Here is an 18,340-nt window from a genome sequence, read left to right on the forward strand (position 1 = left end):
AAATATATTTTTGAGACTAGACTGTTAATCAAATGGACAGAAGTCCATAATTGTTGAATTATAAATGTTAAAGAAATATATTTTATATCTTCAAGGTCACATTAAAGAGTAATCATAGCAAATTTATTATAAAGAAAATTATCGATTATTCCATTTTGCACAAAGGTAAAGTTAAAATAGGTACTAATTTGAAATTACAGATGAATCTCTTATGATGACCAAAACAAATGTGACCAACAATTTAATTATAATGTATATACTTCTAAGAGCTTCCTAGGTGGCTCAGTGGTAAAGAATCTGCCTGTAAAAGCAGGAAATGTAGGAGATGCGAGTTGAGTTCAATCCCTAGGTTGGGAAGATCCCCCGGAGTAGGAAATGGCAACCCATTCTGGTATTCTTGCCTGGAAAATTTTGTGGACAGAAGAACCTCAGCAGGGGGCTTGGAGGAGCGGAGGGGCGTGGCGCTATAGTCCATGGGGTTGCAAAAAGTCAGACATGACTGAGCACAGCACAGCATATACTTTTAAGAGAGTATTTAAGTAGAATTCTATGCAATTTTTTCCAAAATCCCCAGTTTCCAATTTTTTCTTATTCACAGGACTGATTAATGTGTAAAACCAAGCAGGATATGATATCTGTATTACAAGATTCAACAAGAGAAGCAGGATGAATAGCTAGCTTGCATTTTAGACAACGGTCATTTAGTAATGAAAACTAAAAAAAAAAGTTTTTTCTTTAAAGATCAGGACTGCATATTGTCCCTTCTTAAATAACTTTCACAACTGAAATTTACCACTTAACATTTCACATGAAATAATAATACATCAAGTGCCTGGAATAAACATCTGTCTATATATTGCTGATGAAAGTTATTTATTTATACAAAATCTTTATCAAATTTTACATTTTAGATTATACATCATTTTATTAGATTTGTAATTGTTTTCCTTGCTACATAACATTTTAAAAGATTAATTTGTGAGAAGAGTTAAAATGGAATAGTTGCTAGAGTCAACAACTATATATTTCTTTAGATAATTTTAAGATTGTATCATCTGAACTTGGAGTTACAAGGGATCTCTGAAGTTATAAAAGTATTTTTTATTTCCTAAGGAGGATCAAAATAGTAAGTGAAATTTGCTAAAAAAAGGACTTAAAATTTTGAAGGAATAGTTCATGAGATATTAAAAATAAAACTTCATCCTAGTATAAAGAACATTTTAAACCATACTGTTAAAATTGAACTTAACTCCAATGTAGTATGAAAAGTAAATTGACAAAAAAATAAATAAATTTTTAACAGCTAAAGCAATTTTTAACTTTTAACACACTAAAATGATATTCAAACTCATAAATACTACTTTACCTTTGCTTTTTAAGATTCAAGCATTCACAAAACATATTCTGGTTATCTCAATAATCTGTTATAAAGGCATTCAACTTGCTAGTTCTTGATACCTAGCTCGGCTGGTTGGTTAATACATAGATTCCTCAGTATTCAAAGGCAACATATCAGATCTACACGTATACCTCATTGTGTACAGCAGGGTCCCATCATCCTGGATTCGGAGAAGCTTATTTGGCATTGTCATATTGTGTGCCACCGATTTCTTCCCATTGTGGAAAAAGGTATCTGGAGTCCAGATTTTGCTGGCCATTAAATTGTTGAGTCGAAGGATGTTCATAGGACCTTTAAATTTTAATCGTTCATCTTTCCATTTTTGTCGAAAGAAAACATCGATTGTATATTCCTGAAATAGAAAATAGAATTTTTGAAAATAATAATTATTTTAGATACAAGGATACTATAAAATTGGAAAAAAGTAATAATATAGTTTAAAAACAGAGAAAACTATTTTGAGAAGTGAATTTTGAAAAATCATTCCTTATATTTATCAATAATTGTTGCCATTTACAAAAGGATAAAGCATGTATATTCACACAATTAGGTACACATTATGAAAAGAAAAAGAGAAATACTTTCTCTGACCTCATTCAGTTGAATAAAGTCCCAGTCAAACTGTTTTACTGCATTGTATGGTTTAAAACTACTTGGACAAGGGGCATGCTTGAGCAGAGTCTGGGTGGATTTGTCCCAAATTACTTAATCATTTATCTCAAGAATGAATAAGCAGGCAGCCTGATTCTCAGTAGCAAAATAAAAAAGGAAGGGCAAAACAGCAACTCTTAAACATACACACTGTCAGATCTAAATGACATTTTCTGTTGCCAAAGAAACTATAAAATATCTTATTGCTTTTTTAACCCTAAAAAAATGATGAGATATCATATTGTTAACAAGAAATTGTTAGGAGATGATTTCAATAAAGTTTATTTTATGAATTAGTTGTAATGAAAATAATTTTACAAGGTATTAGAATACTAAAAATATTAATGCTTTGCAAAAAAACACCCCCAGGTTACAATGTACCTTTAAATATTCATACAGACCAACTATTGATCACTTCCTCTATTATCATTCTTCAATACTTTAAGTTGATTTATTCAATCTGTCTCTCTCTGTCTTTCATCCTCTCTCTTTATCCTTCCCCACCTCCCTTTTCTCATTCTCTCTCTGTCCTTCTTAGGACAAGAGAATGCATACATTTTAAATATGTACAATTCACAATTGTGATCAATACTGACAATTTATTGGATATTAAAATTTTGGTCAATGTATGTTCGTGCAAAAACTTTCATGATAAATAACTAAAATGTTCAGTTATGCCTCTGAGACTGGAAATTCAGAAAGTGTCCTTTGAGCACAAAGCCACAGTTATCACATGTTTGAAAATAAACACCTTAGCAGTTGGCAATTTCACTCAACTAAAATTGTCTGTTTAGAAAAAGACATTAAAAATGTCACATACTTATGACAATATCAAATCATTTGTACAAACCTCACTTAAGGAACTTCCCTGGTGACTCAGATGGTAAAGCGTCTGCCTACAATGCAGGAGATCCCGGTTCGATCCCTGGGTTGGGAAGATCCTCTGGAGAAGGAAATGGCAACCCACTCCAGTACTCTTGCCTGGAAAATCCCATGGACGGAGGAGCGTGGGAGGCTACAGTCCATGGGGTCGCAAAGAGTCGGACACGACTGATCAACTTCACTTCACTTCTTCACTTAAGTAAATGATTCTGAACAATTCCTCAAAAATTGAATGGATAAAGGTAAATAGTCAACCACTGCTGCTGCTGCTGTTAAGTCGCGTCAGTCATGTCCGACTCTGTGCGACCCCACAGACCGCAGCCCACCAGGCTTCCTGTCCCTGGGATTCTCCAGGCAAGAACACTGGAGTAGGTTGCCATTTCCTTCTCCAATGCATGAAAGTGAAAAGTGAAAGTGAAGTCGATCAGTCGTGTCTGACTCCTAGCGACCCCATGGACTACAGCGCACCAGGCTCCTGCGTCCATAGGATTTTCCAGTCAAGAGTACTGGAGTGGGGTGCCCTTGCCTTCTCCGTAGTCAGCCACAGGTAATGATATATGGACAGAAGTAAAGAGGGGCTCTGGGTCCTAAACCTTAGCAGAAAATATCATCACCTAATCTACCCTCACTGTGATTCAGTCACTTTTTAAAATGTAATTTATAGAAATATAGCTCTATTAAAAAAAAACCTAGATTAAAAGATGAGTTTTTAAAATTTGTTTATTTATTTTAACTGGAGGATAATTACTTTACAATATTGTGATGGCCCCTGCCATACATCAACATGATTTGACCATAGGTATACATGTGACCCTGTAAGTTTGTCCTATCTGATATGTTTTTATGTAAATGTTTCTTTGCAAATGTGGTTTTGCCAAATTCATGTCTGATGTGAGCATATTGGACACTTACCTGTTCAGTAAATGAATATATTTTACAACTTTTTATAAAACTTCAAATTTTCTATTTCTATAAAACTATGTGATGTTTATCTGTTTCAGAAATTCTTGCTAATAGTAGGAAACCTTTCCTATAGACCCCTCACATGGAGATACTCAAGGTTTCCTAACAGTAAGTTTCAGGTGAGCTCCTTTTTTTTTTTTTAACCTTTTTATTTTGTTGAGTATAGCCCATTAACAATGTCGTGATAGTTTCAGGTGAACAGCAATGAGACTCAGCCATAAATATTTTAAACTATTTTTAAGTACACTGTTTTTGAGCCTTCAAAGCATCCCAAGCATACTCTGCCATCCTAGGCATAGTGACTGTGCATTTATTTCCTCCTCCCCACAACCAGGCACATTCATGTTACACTCTAGGCTTCCCTGGTGGCTCAGACAGTAAAGCGTCTGCCCCCAGTGCAGGAGACCCGGGTTCGATCCCTGGGTCGGGAAGATCCTCTGGAGAAGGAAATGGCAACCCACTCCAGTACTCTTGCCTGGAAAATCCCATGGACGGAGGAGCCTGGTAGGCTACAGTCTATGGGGTCGCAAAGAGTCCGACGTGACTGAGCGACTTCACTTTCACTAGGCAATTTTAACAATTCCTAACCTTGCTATTCCTCAGATAAAGCAAGTGCTCCACCTGCCTGGGTCAAGAACTCAACACTCAACCACACTCCCAGTCCCCTAAACACCTGGATGAAACACTGTTTATCTATTTAGAAGAAAGTCTGTTTATCTTTACTACTTCATAAAGCTTTCCATTACTACAACACGATATACTGCAATTATAACTTTGTTCTTCTCATATTTAGAATCCTTATCTAAATATAAGAAGTAAATGAAGTTTTGCTAGTAAATAATATATATTATGATACTGGTACTCTCACTATGTCCACTCCCACTAAATGGATAGTCATGTGAGTAAGTCATCCTATGGGAAGAGAAGAAGCTACAACAGGGAACGGTCAAGGGATGCCTATTTCATCTACATTTAGTGTACTGTGATTTGTACTCAAGTAAATTTTCAAGTTATAATATCTAGCTTTGATTAAACTAACTCTAGTGAAAATAAATTGACTTTAAAAACTCACTGCTAAGTGATACCATGGATTAAAGAAAACACTAATAATTATACAATCCAAGTGGACAACAAGAAAAAGGGATATCACTTCTATGACTAACATGAGTTCTTCATTAGTCATATAAAAATGATGAACTAATAACTCTACAGAGAAATATGCAAAAGCAAATTTATAATTTTCAGTAAAGGTAATTAAAATGTGAGTTTAAACCCACTATATTTAATGATGAGCTTCATCTGAAGCACATATTGTACCATGAAATCCTGGTTAATGATAGTGTAAGGACATTGCAAATACTAAGTTGTTTTGAAAACCAAATACTCAGAATATGAAGATGTATATCCAGAATTGGTGGATGGGTTTTATAAAAATTGGCATGATGGTTCAGTAACCAGTAACCAATAATACACTTCTTAAACATGAATTTATGTCTCTTTCTGTAACTATAGCAGTTATTGTGACAAGTATTAAAATGATATGAATTTAGCATCAGATGATTGCTATAGTATAAACTATTTAAGCAAGATATATAAAAATAAAGCACATTTAAACATAGTAATTGTTAAAATATTCTCAGGAATAAAAATATTAGGTAGAGTAAAAATAAATCTATTTTAAAAGTTATATAATGATTATTCCTGAAAATAATATGTATTTAAAATTAATCTCATTCCAATTTCTGATTTTGTGCTTCTCAGAATACTTCAATATATTAGTACAAAAGCATATAGATATGTAAACAAATAAGTACAATTGATTCACTAGTTTTTGTGGTTTTGATTTCAAGACTAAAATAGAAGGAAAGGAGACATTTCAACTGAATAATATGTACTGCATATCCACTAAGTTACAACAGGATTTCCAAAAAAATTATTTGCATTTTTAATTTGATATATATACATATATATAATGAATGTATATATAATATAATATATATACAAAGAATATTCTTGAAAGGTTTCTTAAAATAAATCTCGTTTGTCATGAATATACACTAATAAAATAATTACTTGATTTGTGTGTTGCAAGAAAATTGCCAGAGAAGTACAAACAGTACAGCTTCTTCATACAGACAAGACTTGGTCCCTTGAACCGAGGTTCTAAAGAAATAACACCAAAATCAACTACAAAATTGCTCAGAGAAAACACAAACAATAAGGAGCAAATTTAAAAAGAAACTAAAAAGTTTCATAAGGACATATCAGCATGCAGCTATCCTCTGGCTGGTGTACAGGACACTTGAGACTGTTGAGACGAAAGAGTTGAAGCTTCCATACACTTGAAGATTTGAGAAACTCTTTAAGGGAAATTTAATCAAACATCTCTGTTTTATAGATGGATTTATAAACAAATTTAGTGACTGCCCTATTTCCAATCATGCAAGGGACAGAACTCAGACAAGGATGCGTTTTCCAGCCCAATGTCTTTACTGCCACTGAGTATTATTTCCATCAAATGTATTGCAAATAAGGATATCACTCTCTATTGCACAGTTAATTGGATAAATATGATTTCAAGGACACATTAACTTAGTGAAGACAGCATATTTCTTACTGCTTGGCTACATTAATTATAAGCCAGTGCTTGTAGCCAATTTCTGAAGAATTTTATCTACGCACTAAAACATGACCAAATTGCAGGACTGCTCTTGGAGTGATTTCTCATTTACTTTGATTTACTGAGTGTATTTTAAAGTACCAAAATTTATTTCATTATACCCTTTTGCTATTGAAGGATAGTCTCCTTAAAGTTTCAATCTGTGTTTCTTTATCATGAAGAAAAATGCAGTTTATGAGGCAGGTATACAGCAATTGAAGAAATAACACCCTGAGACTATACAAGAATGGTAAGTTCCAACATTTTCAGTTGGTACTCAAAGGGGTGGGAATTAAGAATCTAGCCTGGTATTAGCCCTGCAAAAATTGCAAACAGTAAGAAGCTTAAGAACAGATCAGCAGTGTCAATAAACCCAATTAGTACCCATCATAAAACCTTATTATGCAAAGAAGCTCACACAAACAGACCGCAGATCAGCACAGCTACTGCATTTTTGGACTATTGTATGGGCAAGATGTCTGTCCGGGCTTTCTCTTTGGATCTAGACGCCTGGCAAGTTTACAAATTAGAAACTGTTACTAAAGATTCAGATTCTAACAGCAAATGATTTAAAATATCTAATCAAAGAACTTAAAATGATTAATAGTTAAAATATGTCAATTGCAATTCATTTTGACACAATGTATTGTTTAAAATTCATTCAGTTCAGTTCAGTTCAGTCGCTCAGTCGTGTCCGACTCTTTGCGACCCCATGAATCGCAGCACGCCAGGCCTCCCTGTCCATCACCAACTCCCGGAGTTCACTCAGACCTATGTCCATCAAGTCAGTGATGCCATCCAGCCATCTCATCCTCTGTCGTCCCCTTCTCCTCCTGCCTCTAATCCCTCCCAGCATCAGAGTCTTTTCCAATGAGTCAACTCTTCGCATGAGGTGGCCAAAGTACTGGAGTGTCAGCTTCAGCATCAGTCCTTCCAAAGAAATCCCAGGGCTGATCTCCTTCAGAATGGACTGGTTGGATCTCCTTGCAGTCCAAGGGACTCTCAAGAGTCTTCTCCAACACCACAGTTCAAAAGCATCAATTCTTTGGCGCTCAGCCTTCTTCACAGTCCAACTCTCACATCCATACATGACCACAGGAAAAACCATAGCCTTGACTAGATGGACCTTTGTTGGCAAAGTAATGTCTCTGCTTTTAAATATGCTATCTAGGTTGGTCATAACTTTCCTTCCAAGGAGTAAGAGTCTTTTAATTTCATGGCTGCAGTCACCATCTGCAGTGATTTTGGAGCCCAGAAAAATAAAGTCTGACACTCTTTCCACTGTTTCCCCATCTATTTCCCATGAAGTGATGGGACCGGATGCCATGATCTTTGTTTTCTGAATGTTGAGCTTTAAGCCAACAGCCTTATTAACTATGCAGCAGTATTTCCACTTAACAGGTAGGGAATATTTCAGAAGTCATATCATTAAAAAAAGAGAAAGAAATCCAACATTTGAACTCAAACCTTAATTTTCCTGACACTATGTTCTTTTTGTTGTACCATACATAAAAACAATCCTTGGAGGTGGGACAGAAATTTCCTTCTTTATAGACTAAAATATAGACTCCAGTCAAGTGTCATGGAAAGTTAAAGGAAGAATTTAGTTTCAGGTTGAGAATCAGAGGTTTGAAATTGTCAAAGTCTTCTTTCCATATTTAAAACTGACTCAAACACAAGATGGAAAAATAACAACAATAATAAGCTGAGTGACATGAAATAGATGTAAGGTGCATGGGCTCATAAGTCAATTAGACCAGGGTACTTGACCTTGAGCAGGTTACTTAATCTCTCTTTATTTCAGCCAATTTATCTGTAAAACGGTGGCAATTATACAACTTATTTCTTATAAGGATGAAGTGGGATAATACATATAAAGCTCTTAGAAATAGTTTGGATTTCAAAGAAGGTAGCCTGGTATAGTGAAGTGAGTGAAGTCGCTCAGTCGTGTCCGACTCTTTGCGACCCCATGGACTGTAGCCCACCAGGCTTCTCCGTCCATGGGATTTTCCAGGCAAGAGTACTAGAGTGGGTTGCCATTTCCTTCTCCAGGGGATCTTCCCGACCCAGGGATCAAACCTGGGTCTCCTGCATTGTAGGCAGACACTTTACCCTCTGAGCCACCAGGGAAGCCTGGTATATCCTGGTATAAATCACCTTCACAGTAGCCTTCTTCCCCAACTCCCCAAACTTAAGAAAAGGGTGGCCTGACAAGAGAATGACACCCATCCGTAAAAGGCCACAAGGTAAAGTGCCAGAGGCAGAGACTAAGTAGGACGCCCCAAGAGAACTATAAAAGAATAAACCAGCTGTGTTTTTGGTGTTTAGGATAACAGAGGTCACTGAAAGGAAATCACATGCATGCCCCATGAGAGGTCCTGCGTTTATCTAACAGCCGTACAAATGTCACTGACTGCCAAGAGAGAACCACCTACAGAACGGTTAAGTAAAGAGATATTTCCTAATCTCCCAATTCGTCCCACCCTCTGCTCCCCACCCTCGTGGCCACATGTCTGTTCTCCACGTCTACGTCTCTATTCCTGCCTTGGAAACAGGTTCATCAGTACCATTTTTCTAGATTCCACATAAATGTGTTAGTACATGATATTTGTTTTTCTCTCTCTTTTTTTTTTTTTTTGTGTGTGTGTGTAATAAAGTTTTATTAAAGTATAAAGGAGATAGAGAAAGCTTCTGACATAGGCATCAGAAGGGGGTAAAAAGAGTACCCACTTGCTAGTGTTAGCAATGAAATTATATACTCTCTAATGATCTAAAGAATGTCTGGAGGTTGTAAAGACCTCACCAGACCTACTCCCATAATTTACATTTTAAGATAACAGAATTAGCCAGAAGGTTTAATCCAGAGACTGTCCTTAGGCAGGATACATTATTGTTATATAATCCTAAGGAATGTGGAGAAAGAAAAAAAGTTTGTCCTTTTTTTCTCCTTGAGAATTCCAGACCCCTCTCTCCTTGGGGACCCCTAGACTCCTTATCAACCTGCCTAGGAAATGACTCTCTCATTCCCCGCTTTTCTTTTAGGAGAATTATGTTGTCTAGGGAAAAGGGGCGTCGTTCTCATTCCATAACTACTTTTGAGCCAAGGGGCGTTGTCCCTAAATTGGTGAGGCAACATATTCTCCTAATCCTCATATTGAGGATATCTTATCCAGGGGCACCAAATAGTAGTTGGAGGAAGCTACAGCAGTAGCAGGAGTTTGAGCAACCATTTGTAACTTAAAAGCTTTCATGCGGCTAGAAACAAATCCAGTTATACAATTACACATGCAGGGAACAAACAGCAAGAACAAAGCAATCAGAATCAAAATCAAAAGTCACATTATGTCTCTGTACGATCGACTCTAGGTCCATCCACATCTCAACAAATGACCCTATTTCATTCCTTTTAGTGGTGGGATGGGGAGGGTGGGAGGGAAGTCCAAGAGGCAGGGGATGTATGTATGCATATGGCTGATTCACTTCAGAGACTAGCACAATTTGGAGCAATTATATTCTGATAAATGTATAAACACACCTGAAAAATGTTTACCAATAAAAAAGATATTTTCTTCCTTTTTACAATCTCCCTTTTCATTGCCTCAACTCTAGAAAGACCCAGAAAGAGGAGAAGAATAGTCGATCACAGCCCACCAGCCACTATGCAACCCTTACCTGTGACTATGGCTGAGAAGAGGAGAGAAGCTCTAAATGGCATAAAATATTGATATTTAAATTGGACTGGACCGAGCTCTTTGATTTTGAAAGTGAACAGAAGCTATAAGAGGCACCCAAGATATTACATGATATGGGGAAAGAAGATCCATAGAATGAAGTGCTGTTAAAGTGTGCTTTTGAATTTCTAAAGCCCTTGGGATGAAGTCCAAAGGCTTTCTTATAGCCTCCCAAGCCCTGCAATGGTCTCTCGCTCCCTTACCTCTGCAGTCTCTTGCCTAGCAATTGTCCATACCCTCTGCCTATAGCAATATTGGTACTGCAGGACCTCATGTGTCATGCTTCACCTTACTACTCAAACTCATGGAATTCCCCTGCAGTCTCTTCCCTATCAACCCCTACAATCTGGCAATGTTCACTCCACATTGAGAACAAGGACAGTGACCACTTTCTTCAATGCATCACCAGTATCTAACTGCCCAGACCATAGAAGGTAAACACTAATTAGTCCATGAATAAACAAATGAGAGGAATCACTGGGAAGTAAGTGTAATAACAAGGATTCTGGGCCATAACAGCTCAAACGGTAGAAAAGGAGAAAGGCATCGGCAGGGGCAGATGGTAGTGCAATCCCCTAATCCTTACAGTCCCAAGTGTGTGGTATGAATGTGTATGTGTATGCATGCCTATGTGACTATATTAAACTAATCACAGTGAGCTCTTTTTCTATATAATATTTATGTATTAAAATATACCAACACATATCGAAAAAGCCATGAGATAATAAGATCTGTGGTAACAGAAATCTACTATGTTTCAAGTTTGATTTGGAGATGTTTTTATGGAGTTTTGGGGCAGCTGGCTATAAGGCCTTCATGATTTGGTTCTAAGTTGTTTTCTAGTCTCCTGTCCCCCAAATCCAAAAGAGCATTCTAGGCTGCAGCCACACTGAACTTTTTAAAGTTTACTAAATTCATTAGCTCTTTCACTTTGTGCTAAAACACTCATCCTGTTATGTAGCTGGCCAAACTTTGTCCTCCTCTGCTATCTTTTTTTCCCTAGAAATCTTCTCAGATATAGACATCCTCTACCCATGTGCTCACTACTACCATATCAATCCATAAATACTTCAATAAAAACATGACCACACTGTTTTAAGATTGATGATTTTTTCCCTTAACTGTCCCCCCACTACACTGTGAACAACACGAGGGCAGCCCTGCTTATACTTAAGTATTCAGCTCCCGACACTGACAGATACAGAGTGTGTACTTAGCAATCTGGTTGAAAAGACCAAACACAACTCATGCCTAGTAGCTCAGGCTGCAATAAAGAAAAAAGACATACAGAGTTTTATAATCCAGCATGGAAGTTCATCAAAAGGAGTCAAAGTCATGTTGTGGAGCATGGGGATCAGAAGGATTGACTCTGCTTGGAGTAGCCTAGAAAAACATCAGGGAGGATGAAATTTGAGCTTGGCTTTGAATAAATGAAAACTCTCCAGTTGGCAAAGCAGGAGGGAAGGCATAACAAGAAGAGGGAAAAACATTTGCAAGGCCACTGAGTTGTTAAAGATAATGGCAGGTTCTGAGAACAGCGAGAAGTTCAATGCAACTTAAAAAAAAAGCCTGTCTGACAGTCAATGCCTTACAGCTATTGCCCTCTGCCTTCCCTCCTCGCCTCAACCACGCGGCTTAAAAAATGTTGCCTCCACTCTTTCTCCATTTCCTCACCTCCCACATGCCTCAACCCACTGCAATCTGGTTGCTTTTACCATGATCAACAAATATCTCTTTGTTCTTAATCTAATGAAACAGCTAAATCCTTTCCTTGGCTTTACCATAATTTATGACACTGTTGTTTTCTCCCTACTTTTGTAATGAATGCTCTCTTGCACTGGCATTAAAACCACATTCTCCTGGTGTTGTAGTTAACTCTTGGGAAAGTGCCCATGGCACCTCAAACCTTCTGTGTTTGACAGTCATCTACGTGTAACGGTTTCTCCTGGAGAATGTAGGGGCATACACTAGTGATGGTGTCTATTATTCCTCATGGCATATAAATTCTGCAGAGTTCTCCCTAAAAGACAGGCCCCACCCTTGTAACCTTGGGAAAGAACATGCAACGGCTGCAAGTTTTATTTTAAAAATCACTTCATGTTCAGAAGCCACAGTTGTTTGTTATTTAGTTTATACAAAAGCATAGGGGAGTAGAAAGGAATGCTCTCCCCAGAGGCAGTCAGGTGAACTATGACTGCATGTGCTTAGTTCCTACAACCCTTCTTGCTGCAGAAAAGTGATGGCTGGAGTCAAACCACCTTTATCTGCATTCTTTTCTGTAACTATTACCCCACTCCCTAAATGAGGTTTTCAGTTCAGTTCAGTTCAGTTGCTCAGTCGTGTCCAACTCTTTGTGACCCCATGAATTGCAGCACGCCAGGCCTCCCTGTCCAACACCAACTCCCGGAGTTCACCCAGACTCACGTCCATCGAGTCAATGATGCCATCCAGCCATCTCATCCTCTGTCGTCCCCTTCTCCTCCTGCCCCCAGCAAAACCTATGGGTTCATCCCATTACCAAATGAACCATACCTCCTTCAGGACACAGAATCCTACCTGGACAGAGGGCTGTAACTGATACAGATACCTGACTACTGAACATCATTGCGTCTGATAAGGAAGGAAACGCAGTGCTCTCCAATGTTGATTATTAAGGATCAAAGCACAGTCTAGTTGAAAGAAGGGAATGCTCCTCCATTCTGACAGACATCCTTGGTTGCTCCTTCTCAGTCTCCTCTACAGTCTTTTTAATCCTCCTCTATTCTAGAGTTTCTGTAAAAGCATGATTACCATATCACTCTAATCTCTTTCCTTGTACAAGTTCATGTATGCCCACGGTTTCAGCTTTCAGATGACTCCTGAGCCATCTGCACTCTAAGCCTTTCTCTTGAGCTCGATCTATGCCTGCTTCCTAGACAGCTCCAGGTAAATATCTTACAAAGACCCCAACCTAATATGTCCAAAACATATTCATCCCTCAGACACGAGAACAAAAGCAAACAAACTTTTCTTCCTATGTTCCCTATCCCAGTGAATGGTACCATCATCCATCCAATGCTCCCAAACACTCATCCTATATTTCTCCTGCAACCCCTACCTCCAAAATGTCATCAGAGCTTGTCAATACTATCACATCCTTTAAATCTTTTCATTTTTTTTTTTTATCTTCAGTCTTTCTACCTGACCCAGTCTGCAATTATTTCTTGCCGGGTATACAGAAGCTTTCAAACAATTCTATCCTTTTCTTGCCCTCTAATATAAATTACTAGATTGCAAAAAATCTGACTCTTCACATGCCCTCTATATTACCCCACCCTCAAACACAAAAACACAAACAAACAAAACTTTTCTTCCTATGTTCCATATCCCAGTGAATAGTATCATAATCTATCCAATGCCCCAAGCCTTCAACCCTATGATGGTTTTTGGCTTCCCTCAGCATAGAGTTGAATACTTCAACCTGTTAAAAGGCAGACTGTCATGCCCTACAACAAGCAATTATGATGCCACAGATCTTAGAATGAGCCTAGGAAATAACTTTTAAAATAAATACTTCAACTGATCCCAAAACATTTCTATTAATCTCATTATGAGGAAAATTATTAAAAACTTTAGCTAGGAAAGTGCTGAAAAACACGGGCTGAATATTCCCTAAATCTAATTCTCATGCTTCCAAAATATCAATAACTTTACAGTAGTCAAATTCTACATCTGGCTTTAAAATGAGTACATATTATTAAATTATCTTTGATCTATAGTATTTGCCACATTTTCAGTCGTTTTCTTTATTTAGACACATTTCCAAATGTCAATTGCTGATAAGGATCAACACGTTAAACTCATGATCAATTTTCAACCAAATATCAAGCTATAATAATTCTCTAACCTCCTTATGATGTTAACTCAGTTCAGTTCACTTCAGTCGCTCAGTTGTGTCCAACTCTTTGTGACCCCATGGACTGCAGCAATCAGGCCACCCTGTCCATCACGAGCTCCCGAAGTTTATTCAAACTCATATCCATTGAGTCAATGATGCCACCCAACCATCTCATCCTCTGTCGTCCCCTTCTGCTCCTGCCTTCAGTCTTTCCCAGAATGAGGGTCTTTTTAAATGAATCAGTTCTTCGCATCAGATGGCCACAGTATTGGAGTTTCACCTTCAAAATCAGTCCTTCCAATGAATATTCAGGATTGATTTCCTTTAGGATGGACTGGTTGGATCTCCTTGCAGTCCAAGGGACTTTCAAGAGTCTTCTGCAACACCACAGTTTAAAGGCATCAATTCTTCTGTGCTCAGCTTTCTTTATAGTCCAACTCTCACATCCATACATGACAAGTGGAAAAACCATAGCCTTGACTAGACAGACCTATGTTGACAAAGTAATGTCTGTTTCTTAATATGCTTTCTAGGTTGGCCATAACTTTTCTTTCAAAGAGCAAGGATCTCTTAATTTCATGGCTGCAGTCACCATCTGCAGTGATTTTGGAACCCCAAAAAATAAAGTCTGCCACTGTTTCCATTGTTTCCCCATCTATTTGCCATGAAGTGATGGGACCAGATGCCATGTTCTTAGTTTTCTGAATGCTGAGTTTTAAGCCAACATTTCACTCTCCTTTTCCCTTTCATCAAGAGTTCTTCTTCACTTTCTGCCATAAGGGTGGTGTCATCTGCATATCTGTGGTTACTGATATTTCTCCTGGCAATCTTAATTCCAGCTTGAGCTTCATCCAGTCCAGCATTTCTCATGATATATTCTGCATATAAGTTAAATAAGCAGGTTGACAATATACAGCCTTGACATACTCCTTTCCCAATTTGGAACCAGTGTCTTGTTCCATGTACAGTTATAACTGTTGCTTCCTGAGCTGTATACAGATTTCTCAAGAGGCAGGTCAGGTGGCCTTGTATTCCCATCTCTTTCAGAATTTTCCAGAGTTTGTTATGGTCCACACAGTCAAAGGCTTTGGCATAGTCAATAAAGAAGAAATAGATGTTTTTCTGGAACTCTCTTGCTTTTTCCATGATCCAGTGGATGTTGGCAATTTGATCTCTGGTTCCTCTGCCTTTTCTAAAATCAGCTTGAAGATCTGGAAATTCTCGGTTCATGTATTATTGAAGCCTGGCTTGGAGAATTTTGAGCATTACGTTGCTAGTGTGACACGAGTGCAATTGTGCAGTAGTTTGAGCATTCTTTGGCATTGTCTTTCTTTGGGATTGAAATGAAAACTGACCTTTTCCAGTCCTGAGGCCACTGATGAGTTTTCCAAATTTGCTGGCATATTGAGTGCAGCACTTTCACAACATCATCTTTTAGGATTTGAAATAGCTCAACTGGAAATCCTTCACCTCCACTAGCTTTGTTCATAGTGATGCTTCCTAAGACCCACTTGACTTCACATTCCAGGATGTCTGGCTCTAGGTGAGTGATCACACCAATGTGATTATCTGGGTAGTGAAGATCTTTTTTGTACCATTCTTCTGTGTATTCTTGCCACCGCTTCTTAATATCTTCTACTTCTGTTAGGTCCATACCATTTCTGTCCTTTATTGTGCTCATTGTTGCATGAAATGTCCCCCTGGTATCTCTGATTTTCTTGAAGAGATCTCTAGTTTCCCATTCTATTGTTTTCCTCTATTTCTTTGCATTGATTGCTGAGGAAGGCTTTCTTATCTCTCCTAGCTGTTCTTTGGAACTCTGCATTCAAATGGGTATATCTTTCCTTTTCTCCTTTACCTTTTGCTTCTCTTCTTTTCACAGCTATTTGTAAAGCCTCCTCAGACAACTATTTGCCTTTTTTCATTTCTTTTCCTTGGGGATGGTCTTGATCTCTGCCTCCTGTACAATGTCACAAACCTCAGTCCATAGTTCTTCAGGCACTCTGTCTATCAGATCTAATCCCTTGAATCTATTTGTCACTTCCACTGTATAATCGTAAGGGATTTGATTTAGGTCATGATATTAACTACTGAACTGCACAATATCCCAATAACTTCTAGGGTTTCTAAGAGATAATGTACTCTGTGTTTTCATAAGATAGACAATTATTTACCAAGGGGATTTATATGATCAATAAACCAAGGTTATCACCTACCTGACTTCCTCCTTTTAATGACCTAATGGTAAACTCTAGATCAGAAATCTTGATATGACTTCAAAGGGTCCATTGTTTAAGCTCTAACCCTAACACTTATCAGTGCAAGAGATAACCACTTGGGCTGAGGTTCTTAGTCTAGGTTTCAGTGCAATAGTTAGTGGCTGTACCACTATGTCTGAAGAATATGCTCACATAGTGAAAACGCTTACTAGAATGGGAACAGATCTCCTATGCAGACCAAATAAAAAGGGAAAAAACACACACTGAGGAGTTATAAATTGCTTAAATGTGCTATGAGATATTACCTACTCTGTCAATTAGCTACTAGTACATTCCCAAGTTTACCTTCTTACTCATGGATTTTTTTAAAGTTGAATTTTTGTAAAAAATCAACTTAATTGCAAACACTGCAATTAGAATCTTTAATTATAATTTAGGTCTGCAACTTTCTTTGGGCAATTATGCTAGTTAATGATTCTGAGACAGCAGTGTGTATGTGTGTGTGTGTGTGTACTTGCTCCTTTGGGTCTTAGTTCTTTTTGCTAGGATGCTTTTTTCCTCTCAGGCTAATGTCACAACAAATCTCATCACTGACCTGCACAGGCAGACTTAGGAGTTTAGGTTCTGCTACCGAGTATGCACATTGCATGGAAATAAGAGTATCAGCTATGTCTCCCAAAGTGAAATTAAATTTATTCTTTACTATTTACCTATTAAAAAACTGCTTCTGTAAGATATAAATTAGATACCTTCATATCCAGTTTTATGTATGGGCAGTAATAACATGAGTATCCTGCCCCTCTGTATCATAATAAATTTCTTTATGTTTAGAGTAGCACACATGAGTTTCATTTCCTGACCTGGCCATCCATGCTAACATGAATTCAAACTTTTTTGCTCATTATTTTCCTTGCTTTCCAACAAGAGTAATATCTATTGAAAACCATTCCATGTGAACAACATGAAGGCCAAATCATTCCTATTTCACAGGTGTGGAAATTAAGCTCTGTCTTCTCTAACAGATTTACAATATGAGGGAGTATCTGTGTCTGTGTTACACATGTATACAGATTAAGCAACTTTCACTTTCTTCTCTAGATTTGGACAAAAATCAAACAGTAGCTATTCAGTGATCAAACTATCTCTGGACTCTCCCTCAAAAGCCTCTTCATATCACACATATACACCTATTATTAGTGAATGACCCTTCAGCTCCAAATTCATCCTCTTTTCCCTTTCTTTGAGACATGGGAGAAGCACTCTGTACACTCTTCTCCTTCATCAGCTCATGTAATGTTAGGCCTGTCATTAGAGGAGACTGCCACATTTTTAGCAAAGAAAGAGGGCTTTCTTTCCTGGTTCTCTTCCTGGTTTAGCTGCATTGTTATCCTTTGGTTCAGCTTCAAAGGACTGCCATGCTGTGAGTTTTCAGCCAGCAGGCCTGATATTCCTCTGACCAGCTTCAGTATGTACCTTCATACGTTTCTAAACTGGCTGTGTCTTCACCAGTGGCAGGTATATCCTCCTCTAGCCAAAAAGTCCTCTCAGGTGAGCTCTAAATCTTGGCCTTGGGGGAAAGGACTCCCTTCTAGTCCTGAGTTCCTTCCTTGTTCATGATGCTTACCCGAGAAGCAGATGCTGCACTTTCTGCATTTGCTAAATCTACATTGCTTAGAGTATCCTTTTACAATTTTATTTAACCATCTTGTCTGAATTAATAATTCATTTCATTAAATTTTCCCTGTTCTAATTACTGTTATGGATTCTTTCCTCTAACTGGATGCTGACGATAGAATATGTGCCCAGTTGATGGTCTCGCAATTAATTACACTGCCCTCAAGCCAACTGTTGGTAGGAATGAGTAAACAAGGCACATAAAGATGGAATTCAAGTAGAAAATTTGACATGACCAAAGAGAATTCTATAGGACGATGTTAGGCTAGGTGATTCGAGGACAGT

At 37.8% G+C, this 18,340-nt stretch overlaps 1 protein-coding gene across 3 annotated transcripts in view; it reads right to left on the reverse strand.

Annotated features, from left to right (window-relative positions):
* GABRA2 (gamma-aminobutyric acid type A receptor subunit alpha2) overlaps window positions 1-18,340 on the reverse strand; it is a 147,163-nt gene that overhangs the window by 68,123 nt on the left and 60,700 nt on the right. For all 3 annotated transcript variants that reach the window (XM_024993020.2, XM_024993019.2, NM_174541.2), the window contains 1 exon segment: window positions 1,531-1,751. In XM_024993020.2, the coding sequence (XP_024848788.1) occupies window positions 1,531-1,751 (221 nt within the window).

Source organism: Bos taurus, chromosome 6, assembly GCF_002263795.3.
Source record: "Bos taurus isolate L1 Dominette 01449 registration number 42190680 breed Hereford chromosome 6, ARS-UCD2.0, whole genome shotgun sequence".
In the NCBI taxonomy this organism is placed as follows: domain Eukaryota; kingdom Metazoa; phylum Chordata; class Mammalia; order Artiodactyla; family Bovidae; genus Bos; species Bos taurus.